At 39.2% G+C, this 9,437-nt stretch overlaps 1 protein-coding gene across 2 annotated transcripts; it reads left to right on the forward strand.

Annotated features, from left to right (window-relative positions):
- Positions 1-280: 280 nt before the first annotated feature.
- Positions 281-4,550, forward strand: akip1 (A kinase (PRKA) interacting protein 1). 2 transcript variants are annotated; one of them, XM_028027473.1, is made up of 5 exons: positions 281-402; positions 2,521-2,681; positions 2,811-2,885; positions 3,869-3,976; positions 4,091-4,550. In XM_028027473.1, the coding sequence occupies exons 2-5, from the start codon at positions 2,526-2,528 to the stop codon at positions 4,250-4,252; spliced, it is 501 nt and encodes a 166-aa protein (XP_027883274.1). In that variant the 5' UTR covers positions 281-402; positions 2,521-2,525; the 3' UTR covers positions 4,253-4,550. The 2 variants fall into 2 exon arrangements, with proteins under 2 accessions (XP_027883274.1, XP_027883282.1); XM_028027481.1 differs by lacking the exon at positions 281-402 and adding an exon at positions 409-555.
- Positions 4,551-9,437: the final 4,887 nt, after the last annotated feature.

The following is a 9,437-nucleotide window of genomic DNA, read 5'->3' on the forward strand; positions in this document are numbered from 1 at the left end:
GAACAAGAATGCACAAAATGGATGCAAAAATAAATCTAGGAAAGAAAAAATATAAAAATCTAGGAAAGAAAAAATTAAATTAAAAGAGACGGTTTCAGAAAAATATTTGTAATTAGAAAAATGTTGCTCTTTATTACTCAATTTTAGGGATTCAATCAGATTTAGGTTTGCAAACTTAATGAAAAAATTTTGCAGAAATAATAAACTTGTGTTAAAAATACAAAGTTCAGAGTTATTACAATAGGAGATAATACCACAACGTCTTTTAAACATTTAATTTATTATTCCACGCAAAAGAAGCGCGGTGACGTTTCATCTGTGCCTCCTGAAAGGGGCGGGGCTTAACGAGCAGGATTTCCTGTCGTGTCATTTGAAAAGAAAGTGACAGTTGTCAAGGAAAATGTGAGTATTTACCATAAGCCTCGGCTCTCCGAAGTTCTGACTCTGTTAAAATAAACCAGGTTCCGGGTCCGGTCGTACCGGCAAGGCGTCGGGGATGTAAACGAGCTGCTGCGGATTAGTCGCGTGGTGACGGAGAGTTGTTGTGACGACACGGTAGGAAACCGCGGCGCGTGCAGGCGAACATATTTAAAAATGTTTTTATTCGGAGTTTCTGAACCTACATGCCGTAAAGCTACTGCTTAAAACCTTAGTTTAATCCATGGAGAGAGTTAGCTTGTCACCTGCGCACCTAAATAATGATTTAATGTGAATTAAATCGTCGTTTTTGACCCTCATCCCCCAAAATGCAAAAAAACAAAACCAGCTGATAAAAGCTTACCCAAAATGAATCCGAAGATGCTCTTGAGCCACTTAGAGTACATGCAAATGTTTGAGGTCTTTGTAAAGGGAACAATTTAATCTTTTTGGCTGAGCAAGTCCAATTTATTGAGCCTAAGGCCATGAGCTGGTCTCACCAGTGTTTCCTGTAAAGCTTTCTGTGTGAGATGACCGACTGCAGTCAACTTGCATTCACCACAGCAATGTCCACTAAGTCAGTGTTTCCCAACCCTGGTCCTCCAGGCACACTGTCCTACATGTTTTAGAGGTTTCCCTGCTTTAATGTGCCTGATTCAACTGATTGCAGTTTAACAAATGCCTGTTAATCAGTCATCAGTTGAAATCAGCTGGACTGAAGCAAGGAAATACCTAAAACATGCAGGGCAGTGTGGCTTGAGGACCAGGGTTGGGAAACACTGATCTAAGTGATGAAATAATGTTTTGTACCACTTTCATGTTTTGTGGAGCACTTGGTAGTACCCACTCCTCCCATGCATCTGAAAAATGAAAATAGTAAAGGAAGAAAAAAAAAAAACCCTAAGGAACGAATCAAATTACAGCCAAACATTTTTACATGATGCATACTGCAGTCCTTTAGAGCTGGGAGAACCGGGACTTCTTTCCTTGTCCATCTTCCATCTCTGTCTTTGACATTCCTGCCAGCTGTGTCCCCTCATGTGCTGTGTGCAAAGTAGAGCACAGACGGACATCCCTGGTGCGTCTCCACTGGACAAACAGGACAGAGTCCTTCTGGATCCAGCGGACGCTGAAAACGTTAGACGTCAGACAAGGCAAACGGTTTCAGGAGTGTCATTGTCTTTCCTTGTTATATGCATGTTTTAGTCCAATTTCTTATTGAGATGTGTTTAATTATATTTAGTAAAATATAAGTAAACACTTATATTTTAGTGTCCTCCAAAACTATTTGAGATCACTGCTCAAATAGTTGCTTTTTAGGAATAAAATCCAATGTCCATGGAAGCTGGTCTTTGCGTTACAGACCAATTTCAATAAATTAGAATATTATTGAAAACGTTAGTTTATTTCAGTAACCTTACCACCAAGCAAAACACATTATATAGATTAATCTGAGAAATGAACACATTTATTTCTTTTTTTTTAATCATGAGGATTTTCTGGTAGGAGCTAATAAAAATATGCAATTAAAATTACAATGTTGCTTCAGTCCAGTAAAAAACGTTTTACAAACAGGAACGTAGGCTTAGTGAAAAGGATGTTTGAACGGTTTTTATTTTTTAGTCTCACAAATGGGACTCGTCAGTATCCCTGTCACAATAACAAGGTTTGCTGGACGATATAAATGGTTCCTTTAGTTACCGTAATAAACGATAATGTCGGGGGGGCTTTCCAAGTAATGTATGTAATATAAAAATGCAAGTCTTCACTCTGAAAGACATAAATAAAACTTTCATTTTGTAAAGGACACACCACACTGGAACTGGAAGACATTTGAAATATCCAATATAAAACTCAAAAACCAAAAGTGATAAAACGGAAATAAAAAAAACCCAAACTATAAATAAAACGTATTATGAAGTCTCCATAAACATCCATGCATGATGAATTGATTAATTGCCCATTGTGACTGGTTTACTCATCGGGACGTGTATTCTAATTTAACGAACGACAGACTGGAACGGGCCAGACTTCGTTACGAAAGGCCCTCAGCGTTAATTTCCAGCCAATTTGTCGTACAACGTGTGACCTATGACCTTTCAGGTAACATGTTGATGGCGAGCCAGGCGTGGCTGGAGTCTTCCCTGCGTCGCTCTGGCAGGCTTGGCTTGGAAGTGCTGGAGCGAGCGTCCAGGCGCGGCGTAGACTGGACCGGCATCAGAGCGTCCCAGACCTCTGCGACGTCCGACCGAGACGCTACTGAGGTGGGAACGCGTTCTTATCGGGTTCCCGCTTCCACACCTTGCTGTCGGTTTGTGTTCTGTCCGTCCGCTGTGCGCCTCAAACACATCGTATTAAGCAAACACGCTTTCGCTTCATTCTCCACCTTTCAGAGTACCCAGTCGGAGCTTCGTGATGCCTTCGCAAATATCGTCGTGTTCATGGCACAGACGAGCCGCCGCTGCAAGGTCAGGGAGGATCTCGTGACTTTTTCTTGTGCATACACTGCATTGTGCTTAATGCAAGTGTTCCTCATAATGTCATGCTACAACCACACTTTATTGGGATCGTATGGATGTACAGCACCAGTTGTTTTAGTAATCGATTAATCGATTATTCTTAGGCCTGTCGCAATAAGTCAGTAAATTGCACGATTTATTTTCAAAGGACAGTTTTGTTTAGAGAGATTTCATAATGCATTTTATTTGTTGTTTTGGTTTTATTTTGGATTTTTAAAATGCCTTCTGTTCGACTGTTAAATGTTCAGAGTGGATTTAAAGTTTATTAATCTTTGATAATGTGTTCTTCAATTATTATGCCATTAACATTATGTTACTTGAAAATGATCTCAACTCAACAATGTTATCGTTTTTTTCTCCAATAACTTCTGGGACAATTTGTTACTGTGACAGGTCCAATTATTCTGACGATTAATCGATTATTCGGATAAGGAAAATTGTCCCATTCTGCAGGATTTTGATTAAACTACTTAAGCCTTTTCTCTACAATAAGAGAAACGCACTAAAAGATCGAAATTAACATCGGTTCCTTTTTTTAAAAAAATAAATCTATTGCTTAAAATGACATGACATTCCTTTAGTGAATTTGAGCCGGGTGAATATAAAAACAAAATGCCAGTTGAGGAGTTTTGGGTAAAACATATTGAGTTTTTAATTTTATATTGGAAACATAAATATTCAAAAAACATTTTTGAGTCTCTAAGCTAGCTGACGATTATTTCAACAATGGATTCATCACGATTATTCGGATTAGTCGCTTTAGCTGTGTACGTGTTTTCAGCTAACAAACAAACTGAATTTTCTGGTCCTAACATCAAAAGATGTGGAAAAAGTTCAAGCGCTATGAATTCTTTTTGAAAGATAATGTTGAGACTAAAGAACAAAAAAAAAAAAAGACAGTGATTTATTTATTTATTTTTTTTTTAATGCAGAAGTATTATGAGTCTGGCAGCTCCGGGGAGCACAGCGCCGCTGAGAGGAAGCACATGTCCAGGTTTCACATGCAGCAGACGACATCTACACGGCCCAGGAGAAAACCTGTGAGACCCAGAGACGATCGGAACGCGTCTGTTTTAATGCAACCAAGAGCTTTAGCTTCAAGCTAAAGCATTAGCTACACTGGCTAATGCTAAAGTGTTTCATGTATTCCGTAGCGTTTCCCGCAGAGCCCCGTCGTGGCTAGGGATGAAGACTTTTACATCGAGGTGTCACCTGGAACGTACTCCGTCTCTGCCAGTTTCCCAGATTCACAGCCACAGACTCACCTGGTCAGCATTCAACCTGGAGAGAGCGCCGTCCTCACCTTTAACCTCTGACGTCTTGGCTAAGCTGACCTGGCCGCCCTGAGCTTCAATAACAGAACTGACCAATGCTAAGGCTACGTGTGTGTGTGTGTGTGCGTGTCCTTCTTGTCTTTTTTAAAGTCTAATGCTTTGCTTTCAAAGTGGATTGCTTTTTTTTAAATCATGGAGAAAAGCCATATTATTGGACATTTTATACATGGTTAGCAGAATTTTACCCAGCATTATGTAAACATTTGTGGATTTTATAACCTGCGATGCTACCGCGCTTTATTTTTATTTTTTTACAATAAAATATTTTTTTTTTCACAATTTTCTGTGTTTTACCAAGATAACAATCATCCAGCTCATTCTACATTCAGTGTAGTCAGTTCTTGTAAAGCCTTAAAATGTGGGTCTTTTTTGGCCATAGAAAAACATTTTGCCCCTGATGAAGTATTTCAATTTCACCTGATGTTTTTGATTATCATCCTCATTTTTCCAATCGAGAGCCCCGTTTATACAATTAAAATGGCCTGGAAAGTTTCAATAACGTAGGAACAGATCGTGCATCATGCTAAACGGTAGCGATGCACTGATCCAATATTAATATATGTATCCATCCCAATATTGTAAAAAAAAAATACATTCTAGCTCAGGTCTTGGTGACGATGTGCTCAATCAATAAGGGCAGATCTATTCAGTCTAATTCTATGCTTGGGGTTCTGAGCGACATCATGCTTATTTATATTATATTTAGAATTCCTAATGTCACTTTCTGAACCATTTGAAAGGTTTGTCAGTTTATATTTTACATGTTTGACCAAACTTGTGAAGCTATTGGTGTATTTAAGTGTGCTGTACTGACACAGAGTTATCAGATGCATTTGTAATCCAGTAGATTTTTGTCCGTGTTTTTTAAAAAAAAAGAGAGAGAAATGTTTAAGTCAGTTCAGCGCCTTTTCTGTATCGGATTGGTATCAGCCAATACTAACCCTCAGATATCGGTAACGGAAGTGGAAAAAAGTGGATCGGTGCATCCCTACTAAACGGAGATGATCACATACTTCTCCACATATCAAAAATTGTTTTCCACCTCACAGACGTTTACTACAGAAAAGCTCGGTTTTTGTTTCATTTGACTAAAATACAAAGTCTCTGTAGATTACGTTTGTGATGGTACAAAAAACCCGTTTTTGCTAGCATGACTCCCATACAACCAATTGGTAAGATGGTATCGTGTAAGTTAATGAGCAGCTGTTTTTTTTTTTAATCCCTGAATTATAATCAATAAAAATGAAGCCAAATCTCTAATCTTTACTATTTTGAACAACAGCTAATAGAAATGGGCCTCTGGGTCACATATTTATGTTCATAAGGAAACAGTATTTTTTTAACTAATAAAGTTAAGCTAATCAATTTTAAAGAGTAAATATCATTTTTAAATTACTTCACTTGCTTTTATAGGAATTGGTAGGGATGCAATGAACTGGTGAAACAAATTTTATTATGAACCAATTAACGTCCCTTTTGCCTCCAACTGAATCCGTTTATCAGTGGGAGATCATGCCGCTGCAATAAAAGAGTAAACTTACCATCTTTTCACACATTTACACCATTATTACGTAGGGATCAGAGTGGCTTTGCCAGCAGAGAAGGACCTGGCGCTGTGCAGGCGGTCGAGGCTTGAAGCTGGCCGTTCCGAAAACATCTCTGATGTTCATGTGTTTTGCGTTGGCACCAGGAAGAGGCTGAAACAGGGAGCGGTGGTTTGGTGAGCTGCTGATCTGTGGGACAGGGAGGCTGGAGCGTTGTAACGTCGTCCTGTTCACTTCACTTCCTGGGAATACAGATGCATGTAACATTTAATATGTGGCTTTCCACAACTCTTCGTTTTATTTTGTGTAAATAAAATGAGGAGTGCAACATGCAGTTGAAAGTTTACAAAAGACGCCCTTCTTTCACTACTTGAAGTTATAACAGATCACATTAGGATTACCAACATTCTTTCTATTTGATAAATCCCACAATAACGAGAGAAATAATGTCAGAGGTTGTTTTTTTTTATTAATGTATTCAAAATATGAAATTGACATACAGAATAATTACTATCTCTTAAGAACCAGGAGGGGAAGCCCAGATAATAATGGAAACTTCTGATAGGTTCTGATAGGTGGAGGAACGCCTGGAACTCGCTGCTTTCTGGTTTGACATGAAACGAAATCAGCCAAGATGTCAGGAGGAGAATTGTGGCGCTCCAGCAGTCTGGCTCATCCTTGGGATCGATTTCCAGATGGTTGAAGGCGAGACTGATGATAGACTGCTTCACGGGGAAAAGAACGTCGACAGACATCATCCGTCGGGAAGCAAAAGCTTGGGCGCAGGTTGGTCTTCCAAACGGACAATGACCTGAAACCTAAAGCAAAAGTGGCTTAAGGACCTCAATGTTAGTGTTTTGGTGTGGTCATCACAAAGTCCTGATTTCAATTCAGTGGGCAGGTCGGCTGAGTCTCTGTGCAGGAACTGGATGGCTTGTTTCAGCCTCCTCTGCTGCCTCAGCGCCGCAGCATCCAGGACTTCCGAGCGGCTCCGGTTCTCCGCCCGCGTCCCGGTGCACATGCCCCGAGGCACTACGTCATCACGTCCAGGAGGAGGAGGGAGGGGAAGCCCTCCATCGAGGCGGTGAAGTCAGACTGTGTGAGGTTTGATTTCTGCTCTGAAACTTTTTAAATAAAACGTACAACACCGAATATTTTCACTTAGTAATTCACGCTGCGTCAAAATAAATAAATAAAACTGATTATGTGAACTTTACTTTTTTTGAGCTTTACATCGTCTAATGTTATAATGTCATTTCCTCCTCAAAACATCCTTGAAGTGTTGCTTTGGTTCCTTTTAGCATGATTGAGAAATCCTTTAATCTCCCATGACAACCATTCAGCTGGGCAAAACGCCTTGGTGGACTTTCCAGGATGAAGCCCGTCCTCAGAGCTGCAGTTTCAGGCTTCACATAGCAACCCTCTCCTTCTAGTCCCCCACTCAGCTCCTTCAGACTAGCCAGCAGTAATTAGCAAACCTCTGGTGCTAATGACCCTTTTTGCCCTTGTTGATTAAGCCACTACAGTTGTGGCATCTGCTGAGCTCATTATAGGAGCTACAGTACTTCTCAGTGTAAAATTGTTGCTAAAGGTTAACAGAGGAGAAATATTTCCTACGTTAAGAAGTATCACAACTCTTCCTGAAGTAACATTTTCAGGTATTCTTCTCAGTGTAAGTAACTTTGCCAAATTAAGAACAAATATGTTTTAACCACAATTCTGGAACAAACATCCAGAAATCTGCAAAATAGCTGAAACACTGAGTACCTTTAAATATAGACTAAAACCCCACCGGTTTCAGAGTTGCTTTTGAAAAAATTAACAACGACACTTGACAAAATATTTCAGTGGTTGACTGTGTGTTCTGTGACTTTGTATTTTGGTGTTTTTTTTATGAGGCTAAACACTTTGAAATGCCTTGTTGCTAAAATGTGCTAATCAAATCAAATTTGATCTGATTTAACAAAAAATGCACCAGAGAAACACACACCTACACTTTCTGTTGAAGTGAGACTTCCTGTTTGTCCGCAAGCTTTGTTGTTCTCCTTTTGTTGGTCAAGAAGATGCAAAGAAAAATCTAAAGTAAACACTGTAAATTCAGTCCCTACACAGAAACTTGGCCTTGGCCAAATTTTAACACCAAATTTCAGGCCTGTCTTGAAGATGCCTTTTATTTCTAAAATGCAAAAAAAGTTGTACTTTCTCAGGTCAAACCCTTTTTAGGGTTTATGGCAGGGGTGTCCAAACTTTTTGCAAAGAGGGCCAGATTTGATCAAGTGAAGATGCCCGGGGGCCAATAGTTTGTTCGGACATTTTTTAACTACAAAAGTTTCATGCAAATACACACTGTTATAAAACAATTTTCATTGTCACAATTATCTTTATTTTTCAAATGACAAAAAAACAACAAATATAAGCCACTCAGGCAAATGAGAACAACTCTAAAAACCCAAATTCTGCCTTTCTTTCATATCTGGAGAGTCAGATAACATTGAACAAACTGTATGAAATACCTTAAATTTACATGAGTTTAAAAATATCTTTGCCTCAAGAACATTTTAAACAGGAGTTATAAGTAATGCAAAGTTGTCTGTTATTATTAAATCTTAAAACAAGTGAATTTTGCTCGTCATTTACAATATCTACAGGTTCATAACCAAATCTTACTCAAGAGTTTAATAAAATTAAGTGCCATAAATGTTCTTTTGGCTCTTCACTGCTGATAGTGACAGACGTTACCGTTCAAAACACTCAGTTTCATGTCCTCAACTCTCAGTGCCACACTGTTACTGCCAGGCAAACATTTTTCTCAAATTCTTGCTTCTTCTCAGGGCAAAATGTTCTCCACCATTTTCATAACACAGTTTTTGATAAATGTACCTTCAGTAGAAGGTTTGCCATGTTTAGCTATTAACATTAACATCGTAGCTTGCTTTGGTGGTATTTTCTTTTGACTCACAGGCCCAAAGAAATCGCTGTTGTGATGCCAGTGCAGCTTGGAGCTGCTTCACTTTTTCAGCACGGTCACTTCCTGTTAGCTTGTTGTATGTGTTAGCATGTTTGTGTCTCTTTACGTTGAAATCCTTAAACAAGGCAACCGTCTCACAAATTAGACAAGCACAATTGCCTTGATTTTCAGTGAAGAAGTATTATAATTCCCATCTCTCTTGAAAGCGGCGGCCTTCACTGTAAACTTGTTTTCTTTGCAGTGGCCATGGCAGAAATGAGTGGAGAGCGGTTCGCTGCACGGAGGCAGACTGATAGTATTAAAGTGGTGCTGCCACCATTTGGTGAAAGGAGGAATTACAGTTTCAAGTTTTATGATTTATTTATTCTGTTTGACAGTGCAGGCGGGCCATAAATAATACATTATAAAACCGAAGCTGCGGGCCGTATGAAATCTGACCGCGGGCCGTGATTGGCCCCCGGGCCGGACTTTGGACATGCCTGGTTTATGGTATTTCTTTGAATTTCGTTTTTTTTTTTTTTACTTTAGTCTTAATATTATCAGACTTTTAAAAAAATAATTTATTATTTCCTTTATTTAACAAGGTCTCCATTGAGATCTAGATCTCATTTTCAAGAGGGACCTGGGCAGAAATCTGCATCTTGGTCTTTCTGAT

This window comes from Xiphophorus couchianus, chromosome 2, assembly GCF_001444195.1.
Source record: "Xiphophorus couchianus chromosome 2, X_couchianus-1.0, whole genome shotgun sequence".
NCBI classification, from domain to species: Eukaryota; Metazoa; Chordata; class Actinopteri; order Cyprinodontiformes; family Poeciliidae; genus Xiphophorus; species Xiphophorus couchianus.